The sequence below is a fragment of the Aphelocoma coerulescens genome, chromosome 2 (genome assembly GCF_041296385.1).
Source record: "Aphelocoma coerulescens isolate FSJ_1873_10779 chromosome 2, UR_Acoe_1.0, whole genome shotgun sequence".
In the NCBI taxonomy this organism is placed as follows: Eukaryota; Metazoa; Chordata; class Aves; order Passeriformes; family Corvidae; genus Aphelocoma; species Aphelocoma coerulescens.
The window spans coordinates 18,185,815-18,207,917 of record NC_091015.1 but is presented as its reverse complement, the minus strand read 5'-3'; the positions used below and the strand labels follow the sequence as shown (position 1 = coordinate 18,207,917).

Below are 22,103 nucleotides of genomic sequence, written 5' to 3'. Positions count from 1 at the left end.
CTTGAAGGAAGACAGATGTCTGCAGTGTGGGACATCTGAAAATGTAAGAGTCACTTCTGAATAGAGGCTGAAGTGCTTGCATCAAAGCTACTGGTGCTCCAGGAGGATTAATTAGGCAACACCAAACTGACCCTGTATCTTAATGTTGCACACAAGCTAGTTCCACTCACCTTCAGTTCCTGGATTGCTGTATTTTCCCTGGTTTTCCGAACAGGTAACTACTGCCTGCCTGCCAGATTTTGTAAGATCCGTGCTCCAACACTACTTGTGAGCTGCTACTGCCTTGCACCTGAGGCAGAGATGAGAGTAACAAACCCCATTAGGCTCTGCTGATTCATTCCAAGTATGCTCAGGAGCATCTGTATCCCCCTCTCTGACAATGTGGAGATACTTGCACTAAGATGAGTTCACAGTAAGACCTACATCATGTTGCCCATGTAATGGGATTATGTGGTACAGGTTAGCATGTATTCTACTTTCTGTCCTGTTTGCATAAAAGTGTGACTGGCAGCATTCCTCATGAGGTTTTTTGTTTGTTATCAGTGCCAATAGTCGTTGGTTATATAACATTTTATTTTGTATGTGATACTTCTAAGCTTGGTTTATTTTGTAACTGTGAAAGTTATCAAAATATTAGATTTTGGTAAGGCACTGTTACATGAAAAGATTTTCACATACAGATCTCTTTTTTACTGTGTTCACAGAAATTTAGCAAAACTTATAAAAAGTATAAACTCTTTTGTTGAAGAGTTTTTTATGGTTTTGATGTAGACAACATGTACTAATAGAGGGTATAAAAAGCAGTTGCAATGAAAATTCAACTTGCCATCTGTACATTGCTAACAATATTACCAACTTTTGTTTAACAAACAGATGAGCTTAAAGTAAAATTATATATGCTCTAGTAGTGCAGCTCCTTGCACTTTCTGCTGTCTCCTTCCCAAAGTTCCTACTTCATTAATAATGCTTCTTCAGTGTTTTTTTTTTCTTTGACTGTTCTCTAACCTAAATCTATGAAATTATCCTTAGGAGAAAAAAATCCCAACCATCTTCCCCAATGTTATTTGGAAATAGATTATTTAAAGTCTAGCTGAGGACTTGACCACACCAGCATTTGTCCCAGCACTGCTGAGGGGCAGCACCCTTCAGCCGTGGATGCAGTATCATCTGGGAACAGAGGGAATATGTAAACTGGATCTGCTGTTGATGGACTAGTTGATCTGGACTCATAGTCATAGCCAGCCCTAAGCTCTGTTCTGATGAGTGTGCTGTTACCCTGCTAGCTCAGCTTGTGTAAGTCCAGCTCAGTAATTCCTGCATTGTACTGAACTGTACCATATTCACTTGTGAACATGCACACTTTCGCTGTAAGAATGACAGAAACTTGGTGTCTATATTTATACCACCTAGGTATCTGATCACAGACATTTACAGAGGCAGAACAAAGAAAAATGTGATTTTCTGTTCACTATAATCCTCATTAGAAATCATGCTAGAATGTTTATGGGGAAAGGTGGTAAGAGGCTACAGAAGCATTTGCCTGGAACTAAAGAAACAGAAATTCTGCACCTTTGAAAAGCTGCAGGATTTAATTGATTTGTTCATTTCACTCAGAAAGAATCCATGTCCTTGTAAGTTAAAGAATCCAGAAGTTTGTGACTTGGTTTGTCCGCTTAGGTTGTTCCTCTTGAATTCTCACTGTGAGTCATATATAAATCACACACACACATATTTATGTACAGATACGTACATATGTATATCTGTAAATCTTGAATTGTAATACTAGTTTAGTTGGTAAAAAAGCACACTAAGAAGAAAAAATGGTCCTAAAATAATAAATATTTTTCCCCTCCTTCGTTTTGCTAGTGTTGTTGCCGAGGCTGAAGGAATTGAGCCATTAATGAACACCTTGACTGCCCAGAGAGATGGAGCCGTTGCCAATGCCATTGCAGTGCTAACAAATCTGTCCCTGCAAGAGCCATCCCGTGTCAGTATCCAGAGCCATGGTATCATGCGTGCTCTAGCAGGGCCGCTGCGCTCAACCAACAGCCAAGTGCAGAGCAAAGCTGCATTTGCTGTGGCTGCCTTTGGTTGTGATGCTGATGCACAAACTGAGGTAAAACTGCTCTTTGAGGTTGTGGTTATTGATAACGTTTCTAGATCTGAGTTAGGAGTTACATGAATCAGGAATCTGTTGTGTCTGACCTAGAAGTCCTGAGCTTTCTAGGTAGTTACTTATTTTTGAGATACTTGTTCTGCTGAATTTAGCTCAGTTTTTCAGGAGATCTTGGAAAGGGTTTTCTTTAACATGAATTTTCGTGACTGTTTGCTTTCACCAAATTAATGCTTTGCAGCTTTTCAGTAGCTCAAATGAGTTTTAACCAGGGCTCTATCTTGATCTGTGTATTTAGGAACATTAAATATCAAGGTTTCTTTCAGCTGCAACTGTCAGGTGAACTTTGAAGATGAGAAGTTCAGTCCTCTTTACTCTCCCTCAGAGTTCTGTTGCCCATTTTCAAGGCCTGAATGGCAATGTCTGACCTTGATTAATGAGATATTGGATGTGCATGGAGTAAATGTATTTCAGACAAAACTCAAAATATAATTAATGCTTTGATCAGTGGCATCCGGCAAGTTGAACTCTTTGCTGTTTATGAATTGGTCATAGTATTTTCTTCTCATAAATAAGAATGATGCTATGTGCATTCATAAATCATAAGCTGGGGTTTTCCCATGGGTCAATGCTGTTAATAAGGACATGAATAAGGGGCATAGATAATTAATCTACCTCTTTCAATGTCCTTAAAATGTCTTTCTCTTCAAAAATCCGAATGAGCAATATTTCCTCCAGCATGTATAGGAAAGGTATTGTAGCACACAAGAGAATAGGATGTTAATAAGATTGTCATACATACAATACAAATTCAAATATATTGTGATGTAAATTAGTTGCTAGGAGGCACCAGAACACAGAAAAAGCTGAGTAACTCTCTGTGGCAGTCTTGGGTTGTGTAGCCTCTTCGGGTTCCACACCACAGCCTAATAACTGAAAAGCAGGGCAGAGCCAGAAGGGATGGGTGCCTTGTACCACTCTAAAGCTCCAGCTTATGCAGAGTTCACAGAAACACAAAATCTCCATAAATGACCTTTTTTCCAGCCCAGTATAGCTTGTCTACAAAGCTTGAATGTTTTGGGAGGTGAATTTCACAGGCTGTTCTTGCTGGGATAGAAGAAAGATGTAAGTGGCAATATCTTCACTTTTCTAATAGTTAAGAAATGCAGGTGGACTGGGATTACTCATTGAATTGCTGCATTCTAAGAACGAAGAAGTCAGAAGAAATGCCTGTTGGGCTCTTATGATCTGTGCAAGTGATGAACTAACTGCTCTTGAACTGTGCAGCCTAGGGTGAGTAGAAATAATGTCAAAAGTCAGAGGAAAATTTTTGATGGGAGAATTTAATTTAAGTCAATCTTTACATATTTATAACAGAATAACAAAGCTTTCTGTTAAGCTGAAACTACTTTTGCACCACAGATGTTACAGATGAAATGGTATTGATTTTTAAGAACAGAATCTTCTGACAAAATATAAGCCTGCAGAGAGAACTGTCTAGAATTATAAAACATTTATTGTTTCTGTGACTGAATTAGACTTTACACTGAAGATAACTTATATCTATCAATATTAGGGACTACAGTCCCATACATTTAAAACTGAAATAAGGGTTTCAGACTAAATTTAATATACAGTGAATTGTACTTATTACACATAGGATAGATTTGATTTACAAGCTCTGGTTAACTGCAGGTGTGCTGAAGTGTCACGTGAAAATGGCTCTGTTTCTTAGAAACTCCCAGTTCCATATATTAATATCTGAATTACAGAATCTGGTTTAGGTTTTAAGAATTATGACACAGAACTCCTCAGACAGGGCAACTCCAAGTTACTGTTAAATTAAAATATATGTAATTGCCCTGCTCCCTCTGCTGGGCACTTCTCTGATGACTGCACAGATACTTTAGATCCATCTATGAGGGGATTTCTGAGACTCTCAGAAATTCAGATCAAGAGGGGACCTCAAAGGTGACGTTATCCACCTATCCTAGTGTAAGACAGAATAAGGTACACTGACATATTTTGGCTTGGGTAAATACTGATCCTAGGGAGTTTCACAACTTTCTGACGTAACCTGTTCCAGTGCTGGAATATCCTTACACTTAGAAGGGGTTTCTCAGTTTCAAATATCCCTTAAAACAAATCATGTTGTCCTGCTTTCAGTGAGATTGAATAACCACTTTTTATAGCAATTTGCATTTAACTCACTAAATTTTCTCATTTTCCCTCTCATATGTCCCTCTCTGTTTCCTTTTCATGACAAAAGGTTTTGTTTCTATCATTTCATCACACATCTCTGAATTTCTCTAATTTTTTATACCATTTGAAGTACCATCTCCCAGCTTGGATGAGGTACTTCACGTGAGTTCATACCACCATCAAATAAAGCTCAGTAATTATTTTCTGTATCTTGCATATGGCACTGTTCTTACTTAATCCCTTTTTGTGATGGTGCTGAAGTAGGACTCTAATTTATGTGTCCTTTGAGTTTGACAGCATATTATTGATAATAATACATTAAGCATAGTGTTTCAACTAGTCAGGCACTGCTTCATGTTATTTTCATGTAGATCATATTTCCCTGACTTGCTCATGAGTATCCAAGTAGGAATAAGTGAAAAGACTTATAAAAGTCAAAACATATTTCAAATTCAGCTCATATCACACATCTACTTCTTCTGCCTCTATGTTAATTCAATTATTCTATTGCAGCAAGGATTAGATTGACTTTACATGATTGATTCTTGACAAATACATAATGGCCATTTCTCATCTCTTGTTGCTTGCCAACTGATTGTTTAATAATTTGATATGATGTTCTTTGGACACTGAAATTTGGCTGAATGATCTCTATTGTAATTTCCTTGTTCTTAGTTTTTTCAAAACTAAATTGTATCTTTGCCCTTCTCCACTCACCAGGCATCTAGCCTAGAATTTTCCAATACAATTTTAAATAGTTCCAATGCTGCTTTTGCAAATTCATAGAGTGTATGAGGTAAGTATCCTCAGGGATTGCTAACCTTTTCTCCTCAAACTTATTCTAGACATGTCAAGACTACTGTTTCTACCTCCTTGTTAATATTGCTGCCAGGCATCTGCTTGAAACCTTTCTATGAAAACTGAAGCAAAAAAGGCATCAGACAGTTCAGTCTTTTCTGTGCCATCTGTTATGAGTTTTCTTTCCACATTGAGTAAGAGGCCTACATTTTCCTCTCTGAGTTGTAGCATATGAAACATTTATTTTTGTTTTGGTCCCTAAATAGTTGTGTCTCACTTTGCCTGTGCATCTTTTGGGTTTCTCCCTTACTTTTTCTATTCTGTTGGAAGTGTCAGTGTTTCCATTTCTGTTTGATTCCTGGCTTTTTTTTTAAATTTTTGTCTCTTCATGGAATTTTTGGTGCAGCTGTATTTGTCTGGTTTTGGCTTACCTTTCCTCCATATGAGGATAATGTGCCATTGTGCCTGTAATGTCATTTGATTTAGACCCTGCTGTACACATTAGCCTTTCTTTATTCATTTACCCATTTAAAATTCTTGCCTGTGTTGCTTGCTGATTATCTGCAGTATGCTGTAAACATACAGCCTGAACTGCTCTTCTATCTTCTCCCACTGCTCTCTTCTATAAGAGAAGGTTGTCATTTACCTCGCCTGAAAAACTTCTTCTCTGGAGTTCATCTGAATTCATCCTTCCAAAAGTCTACATTGTAGATGTCCACAGCTGAGGCTCCCTGTGTAGTTGACAGAAATATATATATATATATATATATATATATATATAGGGTACATATAAAATTGATTCCTTGGGATGTGAAGAATATCTGCATGTGTGCATAGTCACACATACAGATAGAAATTTGAATATGTACACACACACACACGAAGATATAATCCTTTTTTCCTGTGGTTTTTTTTCATTCCTAAACAGTCTCAAAACTGCAGTATGCGATGGTCTCCTGATTTGGTTTCCTTTATTTTCTTAGTGAGCTTTTCCTAAGTTGTTCAGGTCAAATCAAATGTTACCAGTATGTGTGTTTCAGCACCAGAAACAGCTTAAGAAATTAACTCCTGTCCTCCCATGTCCCCACATTACTATTTGTTTCTATCTCCATGCTGCAAAACTCCTGCCATTATGGTGGTGTTGATACAACTCTGTGTTTCCATGCTTGTTCATGTTTAGCAAATATCTGCCAACTGTGCTCCCCCAAACACAGTAACAGTCCTAGACCAGAAGGATTCACACATTGCATAATGCACAACTGAATCTGCAAATTGCATTGCAGCTGGAAAGAGAGAGAGAAAGACAGAGAGATAGAGGTGGGGGGAAGGAGGGTGCCTGGACTGTATCATATGGTCAGCTCTGATCATTATTACTTTTACATCTTTTTTTTTCCCCAAGTTCTCTGTAGTGCATAACATCCTTCTAGGTAAAAGGTTGTGGCATCCTGTCTGCATTTCTTTAGGCAGCATTTAACTACCTAAAGGAACTGCTTTTGCTTTTGAGCACCACACAGAGAAGGAATTCTGTGCATCCCAGCCAGCTCATTGCTGGCCCAGAGGGCACAGATATCAGCCCTTGGAAGTGAGTCTACCTCGGCCTTGGTAATGCTGAAATGAACTCTAAGTTGTATAATAACAGTTAATTAGTATTTAATGATGAATTAGCCTTTGTATTTTATTTATCAGTGCTTTAGACATCCTAGAAGAAATTAATCTGTCAACAAAGCGTAAAAATAAGTTTAGTGAAGCTGCTCTGGAAAAGCTACTTGATAACAATCTTTCCCAAAAGTACAGCCGGATGGGATATTTATCATCAAGTAATATCATTACTAATGGCTTCTATGACTGTGGTCAGGTAAGGTATTCTGAAAAAATTACTCTATTTAGAAAGAATAAAATTTTCCTCTTAATTTAGAAAAAGTACTGTAGCAAAAGCCAGAATCTGGTTACAGAAAAATACTTTGTTTTCTTGTCCTGAAATTTCACAGCTGTTCTACAGATCTCTTTTGATAATCTTTCTTCATGGATGAAATCATCTGCATGCTATTCCCTAGTTGTGATCCTGTCAATCCTATCTGAGCTCTTCAGACCTAGTTCCTTTCCAGATCCTTTCTCAAACTTTAGTTCTTCTGGTCTCTTTCCCTGCACTATACTTAATGCTAACTTGACATTGAATGACCTATGGACATTTTGTTTGTTTATTTTTACATAAGGAAGCAAAAAGTTCATATTTTCACCTCAGTCATGACCCTTTCTTTCACAAAAGAAGTGTTTGTATATAAAGACTGACTCCAGTATCACTTGTTAGTGCTGTGCTCAGTTTAAATCCGAGAAGGACTTTTCAAAATACCCAAATGAATTAGAAATACTGGTCTTACCAACAATCAGTGAAATACCTGCTCCTAAAGCACTTGGTTGCTTTTGAAAATTCCATCCTGTGTTGTAAGGCCTTCAGAGGCAGGAACATTTCCTTATTCTGGAACTGTTTGGAATGCTTAAAAACAAAAACTACAAGCTAAAATATTTATAAACAATCTTTTCTAAGAATAATTGATGAAGAAAATGCAAATTAAGAAGAAAATAATTTCAGATATTTTGAATGGCTTTATAAGTTCTTACACAGTCTTTGGTTTACGATTAGGAATTTTAAATTACTGTTTAGGTATCTTTTATATTTTTTTATATTTTATATATTTTTTATATATATGTAATATATAAAAATATATATATTTATTTTAATATATTTTTTCTCTGCATCTTTAACTGAACAGAACACCTTATATTTTATGCTAATTTTCTTGTAGATAAAACATGGAGAGAAATTTTTGTCTTTGGAAGAACTAAGCAAGCAAGAGCTTACTGACCGTCGGGCAATAATCTTCATTAATGCTAAACCCCAAGAAAAGTGAGTCATGTTAGATCTACTAGCATTTGTTGTAATAGCTCATATTTTTAATGGTTTTCACTGTTTCCAGTAAAAACTTCATTCTATCTATCTATCTATCTATCTATCTATCTATCTATCTATCCACACACATATATAAAGTAGAGACATCTGTTTTATTCACAATGCAGTGCTTTTATGTCCTAGAAGGCAAAACGTTTGTATTTTATAAAAAAGAAGAATTTGGAAAACAGCTTATTCAGTTGAGGTGCTTTATTTATGTTAGCCTTAAAGACTCATTCATTTAACACTCTGATTCCTGATGATGGTACACCCAATGTTTTATTAGCTATAAAAAAGCTTGTCATCTGCTGTAATAATTATATCATCTAAGCTAAATGTCAACATTTGACAACGAAACCTATGATTTGATGGTCCTCTTGTACAGACAAATGCATGGAATTTTAAGCATATCATTCCAAGGGGTGGGACAAAGCCAAGCATTAAGCTCTCAGGCTTGATAAAGAACCTGTGTCCATTTCTTCTCTGTTTAAGTTGAAGCCAGCCTAACAAATCTTCTTAGATTTGAATGCAGGAAGTTGGTATTGGGCTTGTTTAACTGGGAGCCATTTCCTGTAAACAGTCTCACAGATCAAAGATTGTTCTACCAATATTTTGCAAGTCCAAAAACTTCTGCTCTGTCAACACATCACATACTTGGTTTACAGTATCATTAGCTTCCCTTTTAAGCTTGTATATGACACCATAAAGATGTCTGGGAATATCTATGACAAATTAGGCTTCCATGCTCTTTGTTGATCCCTAGAGTTGTCTTTAACTATCAGGTCTTCTTTCTTTGTCTTTGATACAGCTTCTTGCTTTTGCACTTTGGCAGCAGTCTAACTCCCCAGTTACTTTTGTGTCCATCATTGGATATTCACTGATCTCAGAAGGAAAACAGAGTTCTAGCACAGGAGCTATCAGGGCTTGTTGGCAGAGCTTTAAACTAGCCTGGAAGGGAGAAAGGGACAAAGCCAGGCTGGCCAGTGATGAGTGATGGGATGCTGTGTCAAAACTTGAGGAAAGGAGCACTAATGGGATCTCCCAATGTGCCTCAGGAGGTGTTGGCTACAATGTACCACACCTGAAATGTTTCCACACAATGCCCCCAGCATGAGGGACAAACAAGGGGAACTCCAGGCTTTGGCCCAGTCCCAGAGATTTGACATTGCTGGCATAAGGCATAAGTGAAACCTGGTGGGATGAGTCCTGTGCCTGGAGTGCCTTGTTGGATGGTTACAGGCTCTTCAGGAGGGACGGGCACGGCAGGAGAGGTGCAGGGGTGGCACTGTATGTAATAGAAGGGGTAGAATGGATGGAGCTCACCGCTGGCAATGGCGCAGTTGAGAGCCTCTGGATAAGGATCAAGGGACAAACAAATAATGCAGATGCCATCGTGGGAGTCTATAGACCTCCTGGCCAGGACAATGATGAATTAATCTTTGAGGAACTAAGGGGCTCTTCCAAGTCAACTGACCTTGTCCTTATGGGAGACTTCAGCTTGCCAGAAATTAACTGGGAACATAACACAGCTGTACAACCCGGGCAAGAAGATTCCTAAAAAACTTGAATGACAACATTATGGAACAGGCTAGGAAAGATGCCCTCCTTGATCTTCTCCTTGTCAACAGAGTGGATCTCATGAGCAAATTGGAGATTGGCAGCTGTCTTGGCAACACCGACCCCGAAGCAATTGAGTTTAAAATCTCTGCTAACAGAAGGAAAAGTGCAAAAACCTCTACTCTGGATCTGAGGAGAGCAGACTTCAGACTGCTCAGGCAATTAGTGAGTTTCCCCTGGGAAAATGTTTTTGCAAGTGCTGGGGTCCATCAGTAAACATCACCTCCTAAGGGCACAGGAGCAGGCAATTCCCAAATGTCAGAAGTCAGGGAAACAAGGCAGAAGGCCATCTTGGTTGAACAGGAATCTTCTCTTAAAAATAAGGCAAAAAAGGAAGGTGTATGGCCGGTGGAAGCAAGACCAGTTGACATGGGAAGAACACAGAGCTGCTGCTTGTCACTGTACGGAGAAAATTCATGTGGCCTAACTCAGCTGGAGTTGAAGCCAGCCAGAACTGCGGGGGACAATAAACAGTTTTCTCAAATATATGAATGTCAACAGGCAGTGTAAAAACAACATTGTCCCATTACAGGATGAGGATGATCTCCTCACAAACCGGGACAGAGACAAGGCAGAGGTGTTTAACACATTCTTTGCCTCTGTCTTCAAAAAAGATGATAGACCAAGGGTGCCCTGAGCTGGAGGACCATGACTGCAAGAATGATCAACTCCCAATCAACCCTGAAATTGTGCAGGATCTGCTTCTCCAGCTGGATCCCTATAAATCTATAGGGCCTAATGGGATTCATCCAGGAATCATCAAAGAGCCATATGATGTCATCACAGAACCTCTCTTGATGATTTTTGAGCAGTCTTGGGAATCCAGAGAAGTCCCAGCTGACTGGAAGCTAATTTTGTCCATTTGTGAGTGTCCAGATTTTCAAGCAGTGCAAGAAGAAGGACCCCAGAAACTACAGGCCTGTTAGTTTCACTTCACCAGTACCTGGTAATGTTATGAAGAAGATTATTCTGGGAGGTTGATAAACACCTTAAAGACAACACAGTCACTGGTCACAGCCAGCACGGCTTCATGAGAGGAAAGTTCTGCTTATCAAAACTGATTTTCTTTTATGACAAGGTAACCCAACTGGTTGATCAAGGGAAGCCACTTGATGTGATGTTTTTGGATTTCAGATAAGCTTTCCATGCTGTCTCTCTCAGTGTCCTTCTGCACAAGATGTCCAGCTCACAGCTGGATAAGCACATCATGTGGGGGGTGAGCAACTGGCTCATGGGTTGGGCACAAAGGGTTACAGTGAATGGGGTGACATCAGACTGGAGGTCTGTCATTAGTGGGGTTCCACAGGGCTCCAGCCTCGGCCCTCTGCTCTTCAACAGCTTCATCAATGACTGGGACCCAGGACTGGGAGGGACACTAAGCAAGTTCACAGATGATACAAAATTGGCAGGAGCTGTTGACTCCCTTGAAGGCAGGGAGGCCCTGCAGAGAGACCTCAACAAATCAGAGGGCTGGAGAATCACCAAACATATAAAGTTCAACAAGGGAAATTGCTGGATTCTGCACCTGGAATGGGGCAGCCCTGGATGTACAGGCAGACTGGGGAATGAGAGGCTGGAGAGCAGCCCTGTGGAAAGGGACCTGGGGGTCCTGGTCCATGGCAGGTTGAACATGAGCCAGCAGTGCCCTGGCAGCCAGGAGGGCCAAGCGTGTCCTGGGGGGCATCAGGCACAGCATCACCAGCCGGGCAAGGGAGGGGATTGTCCTGCTCTGCTCTGCACTGGGGCAGCCTCATCTCGAGTGCTGGGGGCAGTTCTGGGTGCCACAATAAAAGAAAGATATTAAACTATTAGAGAGTGTCCAAAGTAGAGCCACAAGGATGATGAAGGGTCTTGAGGGAAGCTGTATGAAGAGGGACTGAGGTCACTTGGTCTGTTCAGCCTGGAGAAGAGGCGACTGAGGGGAGACCTCATGGCAATCTACAACTTCCTCATGAGAGGAAGAGGAGGCGCAAACACTGATCTCTTCTCTGTGGTGACCAATGACAGGACCTGAGGGAATGGCCTGAGGTTGTGTCAGGGTTGGTTTAGGTTGGATATTAGGAAAAGATTCTTCCCCCAGATGGTGGTTGAGCACTGGAACAGCTCCCCAGGGAAGTGGTCACAGCATCAAGCCTGACAGAGTTCAAGAAGGATTTGGGCAATACTCTCGGGCACACGGTGTGACTCTTGGGAATGGTTCTGTGCAGAGCCAGGAGTTCGACTCAATGACCTTGATGGGTCCCTTCCAACTCAGCATATTCTGTTATTCTGTGATTCCATACTTCGTTTTTGATCCCTGAATTAATGTCTGGTTTATTAGTAGTTACATTATTTCTTCCAGTTATATACCACCTAGGAATATATTTACTGTCCTTTAAAATCCAAACTCCATTTTCATAGCTTCACATGCAAATATTAACTCTACAAATAACATGCAAAAATATCTTATTCTTTTTCAGTGTTGTAGTAGAGAAGGCACAAGATGTGTCACCATCTCATTCAAGAACAAGCAGTAGAGAAAAAGCGAGGTATGGTTTTCAGATTTACTAGTTTTCAGTGTTCTGTTGCTCTAACAGTAGAAATAGAATTCTGACTGAAAATAGTGACAGTTTCTGAATGGAGTACAAAGACCTAAACACAATGTTAAATATGTTTTTGTAGTCTTTCTTTCACCTCCTATTTGCAGTAATATTCCTTTGTCTACTTTAGTGATTATTTGTCCTCTCTTCCCATGCTATATTTGAACAGCTCACAGTTATTTGCTCTTTCTTTCCTTCATTATCCCTTGGAAGCAGTGAAATGCTGTTATTTTACAATTTGACAACCACGACACAGGGAAATTACAGTAGAAGTTCTTTCTCAGTTTAGAACCTAGACCCATAAAATGTTCCTACACTGCCTACATGCCTCCTTATTTCTAGATTAAATCTCTTCCAGTGCAGTTCCATAGATGACTAAAAGCTGAAAAGGGTGTGCTCAAAGATGTCCTGATTTTTAGGCAACTAGCCTAAAAATGATTCGCTCTTGGCAGCGCTTGTTGTGATCCATACGATATACTAGGTACAGTGCTGCAGTCTGTCTCTTCATACCAAGTAGATAAGAACCTCTACTCTTGTAGTGGAAAATTAATTTCCTTCTTTTACAGAAAGAGGATTTGAGTCTGTCCCTCACACCTGCAGATAGCTGACCACAAGATATTTGGGGCTTAGCAGTCTCTTTGTGGTTTGTTGTAGCTGATCACTAACGATGAGGTGTAACAAACAGGGCTTTCTACTTCAGCTGTTCGGGTACTTAACCTTCCTTACTCTTGCCAGGACCAGGCTTCTAGTCCTTTTCTAATATAAAATACTTAACCTGTAGTTTGTTCCTGTGGAGGAAAACTGAGCCATGGTCTCCCAACTGTCCTTTATGTAAACCAGCACAACAGTGCCTTTTGGAGAAGGCAGGTGTACATGCCTAATTCCAGGGAAATGCAAAACCAGTCCAAATAGAGCCTCCTTGCCATCAATGAAATGCTAAGTGCTGCAGGGTTGAAAAAAAAGGAGAAATGGTGTGTCTGTTCTAGGAGCTGATGTACTGTGTTTCCAATTTTTATTTTGGAGCTCATTCATGAACTGTGATACCCTACTGTCTGTACAGATGTTTTATTGACAGATATAATGGCTGATTTCTTACACTGCTTGTATATTTCTGTGTATGTTTGTATCTGTGCTTGAGAGACAAAATGTGCGGTAAGAAAATCAAGACAAAACTGAAATGTGCTTTTGATCTCAGTAGTTCAGTGATATCTCCAATAGAGGAAAAGCAGGAGTTATCTGGACACATCAGCAAAAGCAGCACTAGAGGAAAAGGCTTAAGGTATTATACTTGGAGTAATATTTGAATATCTTTGAATTATATCAACTTGTTTAGAACATTCATGTAAATTACTGACAGATAGTAACTACTGACTGTGAACATTTCAGGTTTTGACTTAAGTCACAACCCAGGATAGACTAGACTGTCAGACTAGTCTGTCCAGAAGTTATTGACTTACAAGGCAGACATTCCCATTTGACTAGTCATTAGGACTGCAAGCACTTCTGGAATCCAGTTTAAATCATTTTATAGTAAATAGCTGAAATGGATCATATGGACTGCATCATGGAAGGTCCCTGTGTCAGGATGCACAGAGTGGATACGGCAGCTTGAGTGTCTTAGGAGGCCTGTCCCAGCTTCTGCTCCCTTGCAGGTCCTCGTGCTGCCCCATGTGCTCTGCTCATGACCCACTGTGCCTATGCCCATTCGCTCAAAGGGAGCAGAGGCAAGGGGAGGTACTGAGCCCCAGTTATGTTTTCTCTGCTCCTGTGGGGGGTTCCTTCACCTCGGAAGATGCTCTAGAGTCATAGGCCATTTTGTATAGTCTCGGGAGCTGAGAGACCTGTTCTGACAAGATAATATATTTGTTTATTACAGTGTGTGATGAGGATACACTTGGATAGTTGCTTATTAATGTAATTTATGTCAATTACAGAGTAAATGACGGCTCTGTTTGCAACCATAACTCTTCAGAAAGCAAAAAATTTTCGTTAGTTAAAAATAAATACCTACCTCAATTTCCCATAATAAACCTTGTGGGGGTACAAGGACTCCTTTCTTCAGCTATGAAATAATTGCTTTTGAATGTCATGATCAAGTTGTATGATTTATAACCCCATTGTCATTCATTTTGAATCCATAATTCATATATCATTGTTATTATTAATTTGTGAGATATATGGGAGTTACTTGAAGGTCAGTAGCTGACTCCAAGTCTCAAACATGCTTAGACATTTTCTTACATATTTTTTCCTTTGATCATATGTTTCTGTTCATCACTATTTTGCAAAGTCCTACTGAATACTGTTTAAAGTCACTGTTTTGAAAAAGTGATACTACTTTATATAAACCATAGTTGAAAGCCAAGAGAAAGGGCAGTTGTAATTGTCTGCTGGAAATGTTTGAATTAGATGTAGAGGAAGTGCCTAGTTGATAGTTTGACATATATTTGCATTGACAGCAACATTTTTAATCAAGCAATTCCATATCTGATATACATTGACTGGGCTAAAAAATTGTATTTAATGTAGACTAATAAATGTGTATTTATTCCATCCTATGTTTCTGTACTGGATTTAAGAAAATATTTCCCAATGCTCATTTATTCCTTTTCAAAAGAGAACCAGGGCATTTACACTATGCAAAATGGAAAGAAAATAGGTGTCATGGCTGCCTTTTTTTGGTAGAATACTGTATTGGCTGCCTTCTTCCTCCAGCTGATGCTCTGGTGACCTGTTGGATCTTGCACTAAAGTTGCAAAGAATCAGAAACAGCCTGGAGACTATTAAGTGCCATGAGCTTTCCTCTGCAATATTCCTCTGCTTTCACAGCAAGTAGTCTCATGACTAGGAAGACAGCTCTGAGAAATGAGAGTGATTTTTTTCTGATGTCACAATTCCCACTGGTAAGAAGATGGGGATTTAAAAAAGAGGGCAGGAAAAAATACAGTAGAAGTCTCCTGTAGTGGTTACCAGTTATTTTACAGCACTGAGCTGTAAGACAGCAGCTCCACAGTTCCTTACAAGGTAAGGATTAGACAGATATGATGAACTGAAGAGTTGAGTAGTAAGGTAGAGACAAGTGTGGAAGACAACCTTAAATCACCTATTCCACCAAGGAACAGAACATAATCATACCTGAGAGAAATAAGCAGCAGCAAAAAACCCAAACAAATCACTGTTCAAACCCGTCTCTCTCAGGTGTTTTGTTCCTGAAAATTGGAAAGGAGGAGAATAAGTGTGATTCTAGAGTTATTTGAATAGATAGGAATAGGGAACAAATTCTCCTATAGCACTGTAATTTTATGATGCACTTCTCATGGAGAAAACAAAGTACTGGGATGATAGAAGGGAAGAAGTGGGGAAAGAGCAAATGGTGAAGAAACAAGAATTATAGCATTTGTAAAAGTTGTTCTTTTGAAAATCTCCTAAACTGGGCACCAGAGAGTTGGGAATAATTCAGGATTTTTTAAACACTGTATTTTTAACCATAGTGTATAAATGGTTAAATGGGTAAGTAGATAGCTATTAAATGTAGCTTTATAAAGTTCTCTGGCTATAGTTAGATAGAGTAAAATTAGATAAAGAAAATTGTTTGTCTGCTTTTTCCCAAGTGTAACTATAATTAGTAACCAGAATAGTTTATTTAAGAGGGTGGTGAATTTTCTATAATTTTAAGATTAAATCTTAATTGGTTATCCTTCTAAAATAATGTCCTTTGTGACACCTATGAAAAAGGCTTTTTGTGAATATGGTAAATCTCAATAGGTTAAAGAAAATTTTGCAAAGTATTCTGAAGACAAATTGCTTGAATTCAACTACTGATAATGGTATATGCCCTTTTGCTTTGTTCAATGCCTTCCACCTTAAGAGTGCTATTCACAGTAAAAATTTTAAGAATAATTTGAAGAGCATGCAATAATGATAGTGTGTCCTGGAGCCATGTACTCCAGTGGTCCTTAATTTCTTTTTTTCTTTTTCCTTCCAAGATCTCCAGAAGTACTATAGATTTTTAAAAAATAAGCCAGAACTGTTAAATGAAGGAAAGAAGTTTTGTTGTATTTCACAGTATAATTGTTCAGGATCTATGCTGAAAAAAGACCTAATGCTTACAAAATACTAGTTTCATGTGTTCCCACAAATGAAAGATCCTAAACTGTCTGGTTGTATAGACCTTAATAATACCTCTAGTAAGATACTGATTTTATAGTTGTTGCATAACTTGTGAAATACACAGTATTTAATTGAAGCAGAACAATCATTTCATTTATACTTCTGCTGGGTGTTTAAGATGCCTGTTTAGGATCATAGTAATTTTTTCAGATCCTGAGCATTAGTAAAATATGAAGCATATGCAATGAAAAAAAGTCAGTAAAAACACAGAGTTGTTATAAAATCTTTCTCTGACGAGCCATGCTGTAGTTTGCATAATGCTTGAAGTACCTGAACTTGCAAGTACAGAGGCTGTCTTTTGGAATATCCTGTCAAGATTTCAGCCATGCTTTTGATACCATTTTTTCTTTTATTTGAAGACCAGATTTTTATCAAGCAAAAACTCATTGGAGTTCATTATTTTTAGTTCATATCCATACAGAACTAAACCATAACTAAAAATATGCCCTATATGTATATAGTAGGCAAGTAAGTGTCTCCTCCTCTAGATAATCCATGTATGGGAACGGCATATCAGAGCCATTAACTAAAAATAAAATTACAACATTGTTAATATGGAGTGAGTGGCACTTGTTCCTAACCACCTCCTGAGGACATGTTCCACAAGCGTTCTCTACAGCTTTGTAGATTTTTGGATATTTGTTACCAAGAGAAAAGATATTTCCTACCTTCCACCTCTCCCCAGTCAATTTGTCTAAATGTCCTGTTGGAGAACTAATGTATTTGAATTTGAACTTTAGAGTTTACAGTATTCTAAATAAGTGTGTAATTTTTTTTCAATGTAAGAAAAGGGAAGGGGGAAAAAGAAGAGGAAAAACCAAAAGAAGTTATTAACATTACACCTGAAGTCCAGGAGGAAATAAATGTAGAGAATTCCCATTGGCTACCACCACCTGACTTCATTTTAATGGATTACATTAATGATGCTTCCAAAACAATTCTACCACTAACTACTACCCGGGAACAGGTTGTGGCTCTTGCACAGTGAGTACCAAATTGTATTTCCATAAGCTGAATTGGTAAAATAACTGTTTTCTTATCCAAGGACAACTTTTCCAAAATGATTATTTTCCAATGCTTAAGTGGAATCCAAATCAGCTTTGGCCCAGAATGTTGACATAATTTTAGATTTTAATATTTTGTTTCTAATTTTGTTGCAATTAATTTAATTTTTTTTTAAATAAAGTATCACCTGCAACAAAAGAGTATCAATTTCTCATTTAAAAAATATTGTTATAGACAATTTCAGGTTCTTTTTCGTGTTTATGCATCTGTACTGATTCTTTGCAATGAACACTTTAGCAACGCATCAAGGAGCCCCAGAGACCTAGGTTTTGCAAAGCCTAAAAGTGTGCTTAGAACACAAATCTAATAGTCAAGATGGTTGAAAGTTACATGTATCATGTCTGTTCTTTCTCCTACCATCTTTCCTGCCTACTTGGTTTTGGAACCCCTTGGGACAGCAACTCTGTTGTATTTTGTTTTCTACGCAGCCAAAAGCATAAGACAAGTTTTCTAATGTAGCTTTTAAGTGCTCTTGTAATTAATATCCTGATGATTTAATAGTGCCAGAATATTGCAATAGTGCATGTACAGACTGTTGGTATCAATGTGTGATTCATTAGTTACACTGACTTCTCAGCCTGGGCACCAGTCACTGCCACCTCCAAGCAGTGTGTCTGTTTTCATCTTCTCCATAGTTTAACCTTTATATCTTAGCAGTTTCCTGGCTGCCTCCTGAGTCTGGAGAGCTTGGTGTCAGATCCCACTTACTCTCACAAAATTTGTTACTTTTACTAACTCTCATTTTAATGAAGTGGTCTAGTGTGATATGAGGAATGAGTTTTCCATTGATTGCAGAATTTGACAGAACAGATATTCAACCTTAACTATCTAGCTGTGTATAAATCATGCTCCCTTCCTCAAGGTGGAATCCATAAAATTCTCTTTTAAATCTGCTCTTCTAACACACCAGTGAAATACTTGCAGACACATAACCCAGTGAAACAGTCACGGGAAATTTATGTAGAATGTTTTCTGTGGGGATTTTTCTGCTTGTGTTCCATTTCAGGCAGCTGCCTGAATAGCTAGCATATGTTGAATAGGGAGTGGGGGAGAAGGCAGCTGCCATCCCTCAGCAGCCTGGGAGCCTGGGCAGAGTTCCTCTTGTGCTCATTGGGGAGGGGGTCAGGGTAGGTGAGGGGACATCAGTAGTGCTGGATGTCTCCTCTGGAACAAACACAGCGCACCTTTGTGTAGTGGTGAGCACGTTGGCTCGTGCAGCTTTGCTCTCTTTAATGAGGGCTGGCCATGGGCAAACACAGCACAAGGGACTGCCTCGAGCCCCACATTTCCTCAGCTTCACCCAGTAATTCCCAGCTTCAAGACACTCCATCTGACACGCTTGGTGATAGCTCTCTGTGGTCATGCTATTGCAATCAGTGCCTCCTCAGCCCTAAGTTTTGAAAAGTGAGGCCTCAGAGGTTGCCTTGCTTGTGCTGTGCAGAGGAACATGTTCACTGCTTCTGCAGAGAAGGGGATGCAGGTTTTAGCTCCCTGTCTGAAGCAATGGCTTGCAATTTTCATGTCTAATTTGCAACATCTTGTCCAGGGCAAGAGACCTCAATAACCCTTGGGCCTGTGGCTGAGACACTGAGGGGAACAAAAATCTTTACGTACAGTGACCCTGCACAGGGTGTGTGTATATGGGGAGACTTACAAACCAGGTCTCCGTCCTGTGTGTGCACAGTCCCCCAAAAGACATGCTTTCAGCAGAGCTTGCACTGACTGTGAGTTCTGATCTGTTTCTGTTTCTGAGCCATTTGTTTTAATGGATAAATACCTCTCACCCTCAGTATACTGGCTTCAATATAAGAAAACACATGTAGAAGGTAAGTACCTTCAGTGAATACAGCTGCTTTCCTATGTTGGGATCAGTACCTATGGCTTTATTTTTGTCATATATATTCTCATGCCTTTATTACTATTTCAAACAAATGATAGGTCTGGGGACTGCAATATGTAACTTACCTAATCTGTTGCCTGTAAACATGAACACTAGCTTCTGTAATTACTTCCTGAGTAATTACACTGTTATTGATGACTTTTTCTGAGGACTTTATGCCTATACTACACCTCTCCAGAATCTCTGCTTTTGCACCTTGGTTTAGGTCTGTGACAAAGGAATCACCTGAGTTATGGTTATCTGTATTTATCAGTAAGCATATTTAAAATACTAATTACTGAATTTTAAAAAATTAATTAGGCAAACATAGAAAAAGTGTTACAGTCTCTCATTGTGCTACATTTTTGCAATAAATACAAGAGGAATTATAGATGTAATTGATCCTGGAATGCATTTGGAACAGGTTTGTTGCAGACAAGATGGGTGGCCCTGTTGAAATAGAGAAACTACATAACTTCAGCTGGGAACTTCAGATAAGTGAAATAGAATTTGAGCTGAAGTGCAACATTGTACCTATCGGGAAAATCAAAAGAGGAACATTCTATCACAGGGCTTTACTTTTCAAGGTACATTATAATTTCTTTTGCAACGTAACATATTTTTGTTAAATGGATATTCTAAACTAAAGTATATTTGCATCAGTATAATACAGTATTTATATTAATGTAAAATCTTTTGTATACAGTTTCATAATTTTTCACCAGCAAAGTTGATTTCCCAGTGAATGAAAGCCAGCATCGCTTCTTTCTGTAAACATTCTTGTTGTCATTAAATTGTCTTAAGTGATATCAGCAGAATACTTGATAAATGGCAAAAAGCCAAAGGATTTGATTTGGAGTCAAAACATTTTACGTTTTCTGTAAACTGTAAAATATTGAATTATGCAGCTTCCTTCTTTTTCCCTGCTGCAAATGTAAACTTGTTGGGACAATTTATATTTGGTATCTACCCAGTATTCCGTGATAGTATATAACAGTTTCTGTGTTCTAGTTTCTTAAACTGGGAAGTTTTATTTCTTCTTTCTTCATATGAAGATGTATGGTGCAGCCTGGTTATCTGTCCCATCCTTTTTCCTTGGCTGGATTTTTCTCTTTCTTGAATGGAAAGAAAAAGAGAAACAAGGGCCTAGCACATTAAGCAGGAAGGACCTAGGAAAGAGTACACAGGAGAAAGTGTACGACCCTAAGTTTATGGTATCCATAGGGAGAGAAAGTTTGCAACTTATTTTATGACGTTCTGAGGGCATGAATTAATTATGCTCCACTGTTCTAAGAAACTTTTGTAGGGACAGGACATCTCTCTTGAAGCCACAGCACTCTAAGCAATAGATACCCTTGTCCATTTGTAACAAGTTAAAAATCTTCCAGGATTTCATTCCTTCACAGCAGATGCATGTTGAAAAAGCAGTTTGGTAGCTGGAAACCATTGTAGGTCTGTCTGTGAGAGTGCAGCCCAGAGGAAAGGCAGGTGTTTCATCCAGCAGACACTTGCCTCGCATTTCATTGCTTCCCACATTTCCAGGGCTGAAAAGCAAGGAGTGTCCTTCCAAGTGAAGCAACAATCCTAAACTTACACTGATAAAAATGTTACATTTTTACACTTAATATTTCATACTAGCTATATGTGTGCAGTGTGCCTACACCTAATTGCTTGAATAGACTTCAAAATGTTATTCAGAAGTAAGTCTTCCAAATAGAAAAAAACATTTCTGGGTACTGTGGGTGTTGCACTTCATTTGAGGTCTGAAGGACTGGCTGATAAACAAATGTATTAGTGTTTGAAAAGAGTTAAAATCAATGTTTTTCATGTTGTGCATAGGATATATGAGAAATAACATTTAAAAGTCTACATTTTCTAAGCAAAACCAACAATAAAATTTGAAGTTTGTAACACCGGCGAAATTTATAAAGTCTGTTTCAAGAAAGCTCTAGGCCTTTCAGGTGTTCGTTTTGTTTTTAAGTATCTCTGGGCCTTGCTGTACATCACAGAAGCTACATGAATGAACTGTGATTAACTACTTTTTCTTTCTTTTTTAGGTGATAGCAGACAGAATGGGCATTAACTGTAGTTTAGTTCGTGGCAAGTATAACAGAGCTTGGAATGAAGTTAAATTGGTTGAAGACTCTCCCAAAGGGCTTCTGCTTCCTCCTCAAGAGTATGTTGTAGATCTGATGTTTGAACCAGGCTGTTTGATGAAACAAGGAACTGCAAAGGCTGATCAATACAAATGTATTTAATCATCTTGATGAATTTCACCAAAATAAATATTTTAAATATGTTTGCAGTGCTGTATTTATGAAACATAAGGGGATTCATATCCAACTATCAAAAAGAAACGTGTCTGGTATGTTGCCTTCAAGGTTTAATAAAACATGGTTTTGGTATCTAACTTCAGTGCTTAAAAATTTTGTTAAATTTTTTGTACTATTTTAAGACTAAACTGCAAAACTACAGATTAAAATTTGGTAATCAATCATATTTGGTGTGTGCTAACATTACAATGCTTATTAAACAGATTTAAATTCCAATACCACAGATTCTTTTTTTAAATTTTCCTTCAAATCCCATGCACATTTATAGGAATTTCATGTCCATAAAGCAGGAAAATGTGACATCTGATGAAATAACAAGTCACTTAAAAACAACTGGACAATTTTTGTGTGAAATAACACAAGAGCTGAGAATCAGAACTACAATAACAGTATACTTTCA

General features: G+C 38.5%; 1 protein-coding gene across 11 annotated transcripts in view; it reads left to right on the top strand.

Annotated features, from left to right (window-relative positions):
- Positions 1 to 21,780, top strand: part of ARMC3 (armadillo repeat containing 3) — a 65,124-nt gene extending 43,344 nt beyond the window's left edge. For 8 of the 11 annotated variants that reach the window (XM_069005755.1, XM_069005752.1, XM_069005754.1 and 5 more), the window contains 9 exons: positions 1,867 to 2,116; positions 3,270 to 3,406; positions 6,800 to 6,968; positions 7,918 to 8,018; positions 12,137 to 12,205; positions 13,452 to 13,535; positions 17,213 to 17,410; positions 19,795 to 19,957; positions 21,428 to 21,780. In XM_069005755.1, the coding sequence (XP_068861856.1) occupies positions 1,867 to 2,116; positions 3,270 to 3,406; positions 6,800 to 6,968; positions 7,918 to 8,018; positions 12,137 to 12,205; positions 13,452 to 13,535; positions 17,213 to 17,410; positions 19,795 to 19,957; positions 21,428 to 21,628 (1,372 nt within the window). In that variant the 3' untranslated portion in view covers positions 21,629 to 21,780. The remainder of the gene's footprint in view (positions 1 to 1,866; positions 2,117 to 3,269; positions 3,407 to 6,799; positions 6,969 to 7,917; positions 8,019 to 12,136; positions 12,206 to 13,451; positions 13,536 to 17,212; positions 17,411 to 19,794; positions 19,958 to 21,427) is intronic. The other 3 variants (XM_069005750.1, XM_069005756.1, XM_069005757.1) reach the window with 3 other exon arrangements.
- The last annotated feature ends 323 nt before the right edge of the window (positions 21,781 to 22,103 follow it).